Raw genomic sequence first — 13,422 nt, forward strand, 5'->3', positions numbered from 1 at the left:
GAAGCGAAGTTACTTATCTGTAGCACATGTTTTCTGAGGACAGCAAGACAGGAATCCTTACATCTGGGTGATGTCATTTGACAGAGCCTGGTACAGGATGCTACCCAGCATTCTGTAACTTTAAGAAGCTTTCGGCAGCAGCCCCATCGTGCATGTGCTAGTGCTTTCCCTACCGATGTGTGAGCATGGACCCTCAGTAACATATAAAAGGCTGGAGAACACCTGCAACAAGGTAACTTTGTCTCAGAGGATCTGGGAATCCCTAGCTACCAGGTTCACCGAAAACAACAACAGTAGCAGAATAGAGTCTCAAAATGGCAAAACTATTCAAAACAAATTGAAAACTGATGTGGAGGTGCAGCCTGAAACTGAATATAATGGGCCCTCGGAGGGTGGAGTTGGATTCTAGACACCAAACAAATTCTGCAAAACTGTCTGACCAAACCGACTGTTATCTTGCTCGAGGCAGTAATGAAATGTGAATGTGTGAAAAGACCACATTGTAGCCTTGCAAATCTCCTCAATGGAGGCTGACCTCAAATTAGTTACCAACGCAGCTATGGCTCTGAAATTATAAGCCGTAACATGACCCTCCAGAGTCAGCCCAGCCTGGGTATAAATGAAGGAGATGCAATCTGCTAGACAACTGGATAAAATGTGCTTACTGATGGCTGTCCCCATCCCGTTGGGTTCAAAAGAAACAAAAAGCTGGGTGCAACTGTCTATGGGCTTTAGTCCACTCCAGATGGAAGGCTAAGGCTCGTATGCAGTCTAAGGTATACAATGCACTTTCACCAGGATGGGCATGTGGTTTTGGGAAGAATGTTGGTAGAACGATTGACTGATTAAGGTGGAACTCTGACATTACCTTACGAAGGAACTTAGGATGTGTGCAGAGGACTACCCTGTCATGATTAAATTTAGGGTAAGGCGTATCAGTTACTAGGGCCTGAAGCTCACTCACTCTGCGAGCGGAAGTAACTGCCACCAAAATCAAAACCTCCAGGTCAGGTACTTAGCTGACAGGAGTCTAGTGGCTCAAGAAGCACTTTCATCAGCTGGGTGAGGACGACATTGAGATCCCAAGACACTGTGGGAGGTTTGACAGGGAGCTTTGTCAACATCAAACTTCTCATAAAGTGAACAACTAGAGGCTGTATAGAGATGGGCTTGTCCTCCACACAAGTATAAGTGTAACAGGAGACAAGAGGCAAATTGGTTCCAAAACAATTCAGCTTTTATTGCTAGCAATGAACAGCACTGAGTTCTCTCTCAGGATACTGTGTGTCAGAAATCATCCGACACCACAAGTATAAGCAGCTCTAATTGCAGAGAGGTGAACCTTTACATAGTTGTTTTTAAAACCAGACTTAGAGAGGTGTAGGAGGTACTCAAGCAGTTTTTGTTTAGGATCAGTTTGCGGATTTAGGGCCTTGCCCTCACACCAGATGGCAAACCTTTTCCATTTAAAAGAACACCTCTTAGTGGAAGCCAGCAAAATTCTGGAGACATCCTCAAGTAGGTTTAAGGAGGTGAATTCTAAGCTCTCAACATCCAGGCTGTGAAGGCCACGGTCTGGAGGTTGGAATGCAGAAGGGGTCCCTCATTCTGCGTTATGAGGGTTGGAAAGCAGTCTATTTCCCTGTCCCTGGAGGGCTTACAATCGAAGTTTGTACCTGAGGCAATGGAGGCTTAAGTGACTTGCCCAAGATCACTAGGAGCAGAAGTGGAATTTGAACCAGGCATCTCTGGATGTCAAAGATAGGTGCTCTAACCACTAGGCCTAGCAATCTCAACAGATGCCAAGCTGATACCTGCTGGCTGCTGCAAAGCTGGTCGACAACTGACAGAGCAATCGCTCGATTCTGAGGAAGGAAGTCCCAAGCTTGCACTGTGTTTAGCAGGACCCCTATATACTCCAATTGTTGAATGAGTTGGAGATGGCACTTTGAATAGTTGATTACAAACCATAGCAACTCCAACACCCTGATAAGTCATAAGTATTGCTATACTGGGACACAGGGGCGTATCTGGAATCCGGCGGTAGGGGGGGCCAGAGCCAGAGAGGGGGGGCACATTTTTGCCTCCCCCCCCCCCCGCCGCCGCCGCCTCCTCTCTCCACCCCCTCCCCGCCGTCAACCCTCCCCCGCTGCTTACTTTTGCTGGCGCCGAGGTCCGACCCGCAATCGCCGTTTTTCGTCTTCCTCCGTGGCCATGCTTCCAGGAAGTAACGCTGCAGTGCTGATTCGTTGAATCCAGTTCGGCGTCTGACGTCAGACGTCGAACTGGATTCAACGAATCAGCACTGCAGCGTTACTTCCTGGAAGCATGGCCACGGAGGAAGACGAAAAACGGCGATTGCGGGTCGGACCTCGGCGCCAGCAAAAGTAAGCAGCGGGGGAGGGTTGACGGCGGGGAGGGGGGCCAGGGCGACATCTGCGGGGGCCCAGGCCCCTGTGGCCCCACGCAGATACGCCCCTGCTGGGACAGAATCCTGTTTCTAACAGTGGCCAAACCAAGTTACAAGTATCTGGAAGATTCCCAAAATAGTACAATACATTTTATGCTGTTTATCCTACCGTGTTTCCCCGAATATAAGACACTGCCTTATATTAATTTTTGCGCCCAAAAAGGCGCTAGGTCTTATTTTCAGGGGATGTCTTAATATTTCGGGGAAACACGGTTGGCCCGCCCACCTTCCCTCCGTCGCTCCTACAACTACCGGTAACCCCCCACCCGAGGTCGCCCCCCCCCCCCCACCCGAGATGGCGCTCCCACCCGAAGTCGCCGGACCCCAACCCCCTCCGTCGCTCAGAAACTAACCTGAACTTAAGCCTCCTTTCACTTTCCTTCCAGTTCGCAGGAGCAGCAGGGCAGGGCAGGCCTCTCCTTCCTTCCGAGCCCCACCCTCGCCTGACGTTACGTTACGTCAGGCGAGGGCGGGACACGGAAGGAAGGAGTGGCCTGCCCTCCTACTGCTGCTGCTTGCTGCGAACTGGAAGGAAAGTGAAAGGAGGCTTAAGTGCAGGTTAGTTTCGGAGCGACAGAGGGGGTTGGGGTCCGGCGACTTCGGGTGGGGGCGCCATCTCGGGTGGGGGGGGACGACCTCGGGTGGGGGGTTAGTTTCAGAACGACGGAGGGGGGCCCGGCGATCTCAGGGGGGGGGGGACCCTACTTACCGGGAAAAACAAAACTTTGCTAGGCCTTACTTTCGGGGGAGGCCTTATATTTTCTAAGGGCACCAAAAACCTCGGTAGGTCTTATTTTATGGGGATGCCCTATTTTCGGGGAAACACGGTAGAAATATGCAGTGGATTTTCCCCAAGTCCATTTTAATAATGGTCTATGGCCTTTTCCTTTAGGAAGCCATCCAAACCTTTTTTTAAACCCCACTAAGCTGACTGCTTTTACTACATTCTTTGGCAATGAATTCCAGAGTTTAATTACACATTGAATGAAGAAATATTTACTCCAATTTTTTTTAAACTTACTGCTTTGTAACTTCATTGCATGCCCACTAGTCCTAGTATTTTTCACGTCTACCTGTTCTACTCTTACTCATTATTTTATAGAGCTCTCTCATATCTCCCCTCAACCGTCTTTTCTTCGAGCTGGAGAGCCCTAGCCGCTTTAGCCTTCCTCATAGTGAAGTCATCTTTATCATTTTAGTCGCCCTTCTCTGTACCTCTTCTAACTCCCCTTTATCTTTTTTGAGACACGGTGACCAGAATTGAACACAATATTTGAGGTGCGGTCGCACCATGGAACAATACAAAGCATTATAACATCCTCATTTTTGTTTTCCATTCCTTTCCTAATAATACCTAACATTCTATTTGCTTTCTTAGCCGTCGCCGCACACTGAGCAGAGGGTTTCAACATATCATCAATGATGACACCTAGATCCCTTTCCTGGTCGGTGACTACTAATTTTGAACTTTGCATTACATAGCTATAGTTTGGGTTCCTTTTTCCCACATGCATCACTTTGCACTTGTTCACATCATCTGCCATTTAGATGCCCAATCTCTCAATCTCATAAGGTCCTCTTGTAATTTTTCACAATCCTCTTGCGATTTAACAACTTTGAATACCTTTGTGTCGTCAGCAAATTTAATTACCTCGCTAGTTATTACCATCTCTAGATCATTTATAAATATGTTAAAAAGCAGCGGTCCCAGCACAGACCCCTGGGGAACCCCACTATCTACCCTTCTCTATTGAGAATAATGACCATTTAACCCTACTCTCCGTTTTCTATCTTTTAACCAGTTTTTAATCCACAATAGGACACTACCTCCTATCTCATGACTCTCCAGTTTCCTCTGGAGTCTTTCATGAGCTACTTTGTCAAACACTTTTTGAAAATCTAGATACAGAATATCGACTGGCTCACCTTTATCCACATGTTTGCTCACCCTTCAAAGAAATGTAATAGATTGGTGAGGCAAGATTTCCCTTCACTAAATCCATGTTGGCTTTGTCTCATTAATCCATGCATTGATTCTTGAGCACCCTCCTGCGACGGTGCCCTTGACCAGCCAATCATCCAGGTAGGGAAACACATGTACTCCCAGTCTGTGTAGCAGCACTGCAAGACATTTGGTGAAGACCCTAAGCGCAGATACAAGGCCAAATTGCAGAATGCGGTACTGAAAGTGGTGCTTCCCTACTATAAATCTGAGGTACTTCTAGTGACTGGGAAGTATCTGGATGTGGGTATATACATCCTTTAAGTCCAGGGAGCATAGCAAATCGTTTCTCTGAATCATGGGAAGAAGGATGCCTAGGGAAATCATCCTGAACATCTCTTTGACCAAATATTTGTTCAAGAACCTTAGATCTAGGATGGGTTAATCCTCCCATTTTATTGGTGATGAGGAAGTACCTGAATAGAATCCCTGTTCTTCCTGCCCTGGTGGAACGGGCTCGACTGTGTGGGTCTGAAGAAGAGCATAGATTTCCTCTGCAAGTACCTGCTCATGCCGAATAGTGAGAAGAGGTTTGTAGTGGACAATTTGAAGGTATTTAGATCACATCTCACTTGGATTATTCGGAGTACCACTGGTTGGAGGTCATAAGTGGCCAGGTAAAAATTCAGCCTCCCCCCTACCAGTAGGTAGTCCAAAAATGGATACTTTGACTGCAGCTATGATCCTCTGGAGTCAGTCAAAAGCTCATACCCACTTTTGGCTGGAGAGCAGACCGTGACTTCTGTGGACTGGGCTGGCAGGCCTAAGAGCATTGGGTCTGGGGCTGCTGCTGGGGCCGGACAGATGCAAGCCTACGCCTTTGAGAGTAATAGGTGCTTCTCTGAGGCCCGCAAGAAAACTTCCTAGTAGAGGAGGATCCAGAAGGAGGCCGCCGGATGGTATCAGTATGTTTTTTGATGAGGTCAGCAACCTCTTCCACCTTGTCCCAGAAAAGATTGTCTCCCCGGCAAGGTAAGTCTGCTAGCCTCTCTTGAACTGCAGGCTCAAGGTCACAGACACGCAGCCATTACAGTCTGCACATCCCCACACCTAAAGCGGACAGTCTGGGCACAATGTCAAAAGTATTATATGTGCCCCTAGCTTGTGGGAATGGGAAAGTCTATTACACTGCGGAACAAAGACTGCAAAGTAAATGCTGGTCTAGAGCTGGTAGTCCTGGATGCAGGAGACTGGCATGGAGACCTGATAAACTTTTCTCTCAAAGGAATCTAGGGTCTGAGCCTCTCTGCCTGGTCACACCGAGGCATGAGACTTGGAACTCTTAGTTCAGCTCTTGACAATGGATTTTATCACCAAGGAGTGGTGTGGAAGCCTGGCTTTCTCGAATCCGGGAACCTTCTGGATCTGAAACATGGAATTTACCTTCTTTGATGCAACCTGCACAGAGAGAGGGGTACCCAGTTCTTCATCTGTGTGTCCCAGAGAATCTTGTGCAGCAGAACTGTTACAGCATCTCTGGGAGGAGAATCAAACTCTAGGTCCTGAAATAACTCATCCCTAGGTTCGATCTCCATCTCCAACTTAAAGGGAATGGTCTTTGCCATTTCCTTAATAAAATGGGTAAAAGAGATGGGCTCAGGTGGAGACCTCAGGTGGCGAGGGATCTGAGAGTATGCTATAAACTCCTCCGACGAGAGGTATTCTAGCTCTTCCTCAGACTCCCATGACTGGTCCGTTTCAGACTACAAAAAAAGATCTTGATAAGACTGCTGAGACTGCCCCTGTTTTGACTGGCTGGATGTATGTCCCAGCCACGGGGTCAGGCGCCAAGGTACCTTCTCACATCTCATCCTCAAGGGAGCTTCCTCCCCCAATGTTCAGTAGTGCCATGCATGGGGAGACACTGATGCCTCTTGAGGCATAAGGGTTGGAGACCGCTTCACAGGGGTGTCATGGACCTTAAGATCAGAGTGACTGAGTGCTATGGCTGGTGCAAGCACAGTCAACGTCTGAGCACTTGGGAGCTGTAGCAATCCTGCCAACTCTTCTTTCAGCATGGCCCAGAAACAGTCATCGAGGAAAGGCATCAGTATGACTCGGGCCAGTGCTGGTGTGGATGCAGCCTGCTGCATGGGCGCTATGGTGACGGTACCAGAATTACAGAGGGGGAGCAGACCTCTCAGTGCCAATGCTTCTTGGATGTGTAAGGGTATTTCCCTGTGATCTAGCCTAAGCTGGTCTTGGCCTATACAAGCCTATGACATCTTGGTACAATAAGATGGCTGCTGCAACCCTCTGACCTGCACATCTCTGTGTCAGCAAGATCCAGCTTCAGCTTGTGGAAAATCACTGACAGGCTTGCTGAAGCCAAGGACATTCTGTGTTCCAACCATCCCCCTTCTATCTCTGAGAAGCTGGGAAGGGAGTCATACTCATGGCACCAGAAGTTACCATCTTCAAGGTCACAAAACAAAGAACTCTTCTTCCCCATGCACTGGACTGTACGTGATCATAATTGGTCCAGGCTATCACCCGACCGGGAGGTCTGGAAGAACACGGGAAGAGTGGGAGAAGGGAGTTAGTTGGAGGAGGAGTACCTGGTAAGGACCTGAGAAATCCAACAAGGCTCGGGGTGAGCCAGAGACTGATACCAACCTTGTGACCTGCATAACTGGTGCAAATACCTGTGGCAGAGATATTGGTTCTGAAAACCAACGGAGAGACGGAAACCTGCTTGCTTGCTGAGAAAGACCTGCACTACATCTAAGACACAGACAGCTGAGAGAGCGTCTTTGGGAAAATCAGCTCCGGTCTCATCTGCAGCCGTCATCAGGACAGCGTGGTGAGATCACAGTGATATATTTCCTAGTCTGGGGTTAGGCAGTGGTTTTATCTAAGTACGACTGGTTTATGTCAGCTCTTGGTCAGAGAAAGCTGCTAATGTATATTTTGCATAAGATGTGATAAATTTTCATAAGGATCATTAGGATATCATTTGTACTGTTCTAATCATTACTGAACGTAGTCTCAGGATAATCAGAGTGTAGTTAGACAATATATTTTGTTAGTGTGCATATCAATAAGAGATATTATATTGCATATAAGCTATTGCAGAGTGTTTCTATTTTTCTACCTATAATAAATAATAATAATATCATCTGTGACGTGGCTTCTGTTCTTTGGCGGGGAACAAAACACTGGCAGGGTGCCAGCACCAAGATTCCCGTATAATGTAACCCTAGGCTGAGCTAGGAATCTTGGAATAAATAATCAGTGGGTAATTATTATCCTAATTATTTATTTACACCCTACAGATGCCAGCTATACTGATGCCCTGAAGCTCCTGGCACCATGCATTGAAGGGGACCGATGCCAATGCTTCTTGGTCTTCGCCCAGTGCTTGGCATTGGTGTCCCTTGGTGCCAGTGACGATGACGAATCCACCAGGACTTGCTACCAGTGCCCAATGTCGAGAAAGGCAGAGACTTTGATGCTAGTGCACTCCAGTGTTGGCTGATGCTGTGGCAGCCATTGGAGTCCATGCTTCTGATGCCAGCATCGATGGACCGGACTCAGAGGATCCAAAAAGTTCCATCTGATGGGCCTGACAAGCCTTGTGTGTTCTTTTCTGCATTTGTAAACAAAGAACATTGTTAGATGGGTCATGGTCAGGCCCCAAGCACCCCACACACCAATTGTGTAGATCAGTGCAAGATATAGCGAAGATACTTATCTGTAGCAGGTATTCTCCAAGGACAGCAGGCTGATCATTCTCACATATAGATCAACGATCCATGTCGGCCCGGGAGCAGGCATTATTCATAGCAAAAAAGTTTGCTAGAGCCTTCTGAGGCACGCTGTGCGGTCAACCGCATATGTGCAGAGTGCCTTCCCGCCCATCATGCGACCACGTTCTTCAGTTCAGTGAAAAGCAAAAGAGAGAGAGTGACAGAAAGCGAATTCTAGGATCTCAAACTCCAGGCCATGAAAGCCAGAGACTGGAGGTTGGGATGTAGAAGTGATCCCTCGTTTCCTCTTATTTGTTTAAAATATTTCCATGCAACTTCATTGAATGCCCCCTAGTCTTTGTATTGTTTTGAAAGAGTAAAAAAAAAAAAAAAAAAAAAAAAATCAATTAACTTTTATCCGTTCTTCATCACTCAGGATTTTGTAGACCTCCATCATATCCCCCCCCCTCAGCCGTCTCTTTTCCAAGCTGAAGATCCCTAACCTCATATGACAGGAGTTCCATCCCCTTTATCAATTTGGTCACAATTCTTTGACCCTGTTCTAATTCCACTATATGTTTTTTGAGATATTCACCTCCCCCCAGGCTAGGACTTGACCACTACCCTGGCCTAAAATTCTCCAACCTCCAGGACTGGGCAAAGCCATGGTCTGAGGTCTTAGAGTAAAGGGGGGGGGAGAGAAATAATTCCCCTCGCACCCCTGCTGGCAGAGGCCCTGTGGGCTGAGGGGAGGGAGAACCCCTCTGCCTTAGACCAATTATGGGAAGGTTTGTAGACCAATCCCTAAGAACTCCCAATGGTCAAGGACTGAACCACAGGATTGCAAACCATAGCCTGAGCCCCAGGGAGTCAGGCCCAACAAAGAAGACATCTATTGCACCAGTTCATCTGCATGATGTGCTAGACAGAGATAAACACTGGAAAGTTCCAGGGCTGCACCACTCCCTATACCAGATATATGTTCTCTGACTGCATCTGTTAGTTGAGGTGCATAACCAACTCATCTGGACTGGTCTATCAAGATAATAAAGAATAAGCAACCAGACTAAATTATATGGGGTGAGGGGCCAAAATGCCTGTATGCCAAGAGGCACACACTCTACATCCCCACTCATACACACCTGCCCATTCACAACAACCACATATGAACAGGCACATGCACCTGTACCAACCCTCTCCCCTCCACCTCACTACCCAATCCACTTCATCTCACCCCTCCTGCACCCCCACACACACGCATGCATGCACACACCCACCTCCCCCCAAAAAACATCCTCTCCCCATAGCTCTATATTCATTGTAGGACTAGCCTAATGGTTAGTGCAGTGGGCTTTGATCCTGGCAACCTGGAGAAAGTACCTGCATATAATGTGTAATATTTATTTATTGCATTTGTATCCCACATTCCCCCACTTATTTGCAGGCTCAATGTGGCTTACACAGATTTGTTAACATTGTCACTGTGTACGCCTAGCAGTACTATAGAAATGATTGGTTGTAGTAATAGTCATTATTGCAATGCTTTGTATATAGCTTTGAGGGCCAAATACAGGAATTGGAGATCATACAAAAATGCTGCAGTGAGAATGTTATTAGAAGGAAAGAAATGAGAGAACACCCAGCCTTTGTTGTTAAAAATTACACTGGCTCCTGATAAAAGAAAGATGTATGTTTAAGCTGCTGATGTTACTTTTTAAAGTTCTTAATTTTAGATCAGTGTATTAAAAAAAAATTCATTCCCAAGGTCTTCACAAGGTAACTTCCTGGAGATTCCTTCTTTGGATAAAATTTCAAAAGGAGACGAGATTTTATGCTTTTAGTATGATTGGGCTGATATTTTGGAAGAAGTTGCCTGTGGATAATCAACAGTGTCATGTGTTGCTATATTTTAGCAATAGTTTAAAGATGGTATCTCTTCCAGGCTAAGTAGCTGTTTTTATTGGTTTTAATCTGCTACCACTAAGTAGGAGTATTTTGAGCGATGAGTGATTTTATCGCTATTGGTCTATACTGTCTGTTAGTTTCCTAACTCTGACTTTTGTTTCTATTACACTTGTAAACCATTTTGAATAATATTTGTTCATGAAGATGGTATATAAAACCCAACAAATATATACATATATTCTCCCTCCTACAAACCCAAAGATTCAGATTTAGGTAACTTTATTGGCATGACAATTTTACGTGTCAGCAATGTAATATATTTATGGATTAACTTAAAAAAGAAGAGAAGAAAAAAAGCAATAGTAACAATAAAATAAAATTACAATGTACAGTGAAGTCAATAATGCCCACCACAGTCCCTACCCTCAAATCACCTCCTCCATCTGTCCTCACACCCCCCAACTCCTACAATCTCTTTACATACCCCTTCCTCGCCCCACCATACAATGAAAATAGAGAAAAATATACACAAAACCCCACTGACAGATGAGCTACACAGTCCCTGCTACCCTAACATTTTACTATGTATCTTCACACCCAGTTTCCCCCACATACATGCATGAGTTAAGCAAATGGAGGAAAGGGGAAACAATAAGCCCAACTCACCAAACGAGCATGAGGATTACGGTGGTAGAAAACGTCTCTGTAGTTATCCAACCAAACTTCTGCAGCTCGAACACTGTTAGCTAATGCCTTGTTCCGCGAGTAAGGAGCTTGTTTGGGAAAAACATGGCCAACGTGAGAACAAGGATGGACCTCCAGACTTCCTCCACACTGCCAAATCTACCAAAACAAAACAAATTATAAAGAGAAAAATATCAGTCCTCCAAATACTGCATTATAAACAATGAAAGAGAAATGCAACAAAACTAATGTCAAAAGGAACATACATTTTGTGTGGTATTCTTACAGTGATACTTTCTAGTTATAAATATAGTGATTTTTCTAAGATATAACAAAGTAACTCACCTGTAGCAGGTGTTCTCCGAAGAAAGCAGAATAAATATTCTTAAATATGAGTGATGTCACTCCAACAGAGTTTGCACATGAATGCTGCCCAGTTTACTTCTGGAACACTTTGGAAGCATTGCACTACACATGTGCACAGCTGATGAAATTCAACTCCTATAGAGGCAGGTGGGTATGTAAGAACATTGATCCTGCTGTCCTCTCAGAGCACCTGCTACAGGTGAGTAACTGTTTTCTCTAAAGTCAAGCAGAATGCAAAAAGTCTTGCCTCACAAATCTACTGCATTTTTTCGAGGGGGTGAACAAGCATGTGGACAAAGGTGAGCCGGTGGATATTGTATATCTAGATTTTCAGAAGGCGTTTGACAAAGTGCCTCATGAAAGACTCCTAAGGAAACTGGAGACTTCCCGAGCCCATACGCCATGCGCCCTCCCTGCCCATTTTCAAGTCCTTACTCAAAGCCCATCTCTTCTCCCTTGCTTTTGGCGCCTAACCACCATCCCCATTCATGATACCTACACTGACTACGTAGTTTGTTACCTTTAGATTGTAAGCTCTCTTGAGCAGGGACTGTCCTTCACCATGTTTAAACTTGTACAGCGCTGCGTAACCCTGGCAGCGCTATAGAAATGCTAAGTAGTAGTAGTAGAGTCATGGGATCGAAGGCAGTGTATTATTATGGATTAAGAGCTGGTTAAAAGACAGGAAGCAGAGAGTAGGATTGAATGGTCAGTATTCTCGATGGAGAAGGGTAGTTAGTGGGGTCCCTCAGGGGTCTGTGCTGGGACCACTGCTTTTTAACATATTTATAAATGACCTTGAGATGGGAGTAACTAGTGAGGTAATTAAATTCGCAGATGACACAAAGTTATCCAGGGTCGTCTAGTTGCGGGAGGAGTGTGAAAGATTACACGAGGACCTCGTGAGACTGGGGGACTGGGCGTCCAAATGGCAGATGAAGTTCAACGTTGACAAGTGCAAAGTGATGCACGTGGGAAGGAGGAACCCGAATTACGGCTATGTCATGCAAGGTTCCGCTTTAGGAGTTACGGACCGAGAAAGGGATCTGGGAGTCATCATGGATAGAACATTGAAATCGTCTGCTCAATGTGCTGCGGCGGCTAAGAAGGCGAACAGAATGTTGAGTATTATTAGAAAAGGGATGGAAAACAAGCATGAGGATGTTATAATGCCGTTATATCGCTCCATGGTGCGACCACACCTGGAGTATTGTGTTCAGTTCTGGTCGCCTCATCTCAAAAAAGATATAAAGGAATTGGAGAAGGTGCAGAGAAGGGCGACGAAAATGATAAAAGGGATGGGACGACTACCTTATGAGGAGAGGTTAAGACGGCTAGGACTCTTTAGCCTGGAGAAAAGGCGGCTGAGGGGTGATATGATAGAGGTCTACAAAATAATGAGTGGGGTAGAGCGGACAGATGTGAAGCGTTTGTTTATGCTTTCTAACAATAATAGAACTAGGGGACACAAGATGAAATTAGAATGTGGTAGGTTTAAAACAAATTGGAGAAAGTTTTTCTTTACTCAGCGTGTGGTTAGACTCTGGAACTCATTGCTAGAGAAGGTAGTGACGGCAGCTGGCCTTGCTGAGTTTAAAGGGGGTCTGGACAGATTCCTGAAGGAAAAGTCCATTGATCGTTATTAAATTCTGGGTTTTTGCCAGGTTCTTGGGGCCTGGATTGGCCGCTGTCGGAGACAGAGTGCTGGGCTTGATGGACCTTTGGTCTTTTCCCAGCGTGGCAGTGCTTATGTACTTACACATGGGAATTCCTAGCTACCAGATTGCCTCAAACAAAATAGGGATTAACAAGGCCCACAACTGGCAGGGCTTCTAGGGTTGGAACAGGAAATATACAACGAGATCTGTGATAAAACTCTTTTGGGTGAAGGAGTACTTGGAGCTTAACATAGACTCTGTGCCCTCGCTTGCCACAGTATGGAATGCCATGAAGGCGGTATCTAGGGGCTATTTCTTAAAAATCACCAGTAAGCGTTCTAAGGTGCGTAGGTTACAAATAGCACGCTGTCTGGAGCGTATACAGCAACTTGAAGGGCAGCATAAGGCACATAGGTCCCCTCAGATTTTACAACAGCTGGGAGAAGAGCGGATGATGCTGGATTCTATATATTCGGAACAACTTGGCTGGGTGCAGGCTAGGCACAGGGTGGGAGCCTATGAATTCTCTAATAAGGCAGGTTGTCTTCTTGCTATAAAGCCACGCAGACAAAAGGTAGACCGTACGGTGAAGCAAGTGCGTGAGGATAGAGGCACAATGTTATTAACATCAGTGCACATCCGTAAACG

General features: G+C 46.0%; 1 protein-coding gene across 1 annotated transcript in view; it reads right to left on the bottom strand.

Annotated features, from left to right (window-relative positions):
• The window catches only part of GALNT12 (polypeptide N-acetylgalactosaminyltransferase 12), a 251,211-nt gene that overhangs the window by 71,886 nt on the left and 165,903 nt on the right, over positions 1 to 13,422 (bottom strand). The window contains exon 6 of the mRNA XM_030204961.1: positions 10,733 to 10,909. Coding sequence (XP_030060821.1) covers positions 10,733 to 10,909 — 177 coding nt within the window. The remainder of the gene's footprint in view (positions 1 to 10,732; positions 10,910 to 13,422) is intronic.

Source organism: Microcaecilia unicolor, chromosome 1 (assembly GCF_901765095.1).
Source record: "Microcaecilia unicolor chromosome 1, aMicUni1.1, whole genome shotgun sequence".
Lineage (NCBI taxonomy): Eukaryota > Metazoa > Chordata > Amphibia > Gymnophiona > Siphonopidae > Microcaecilia > Microcaecilia unicolor.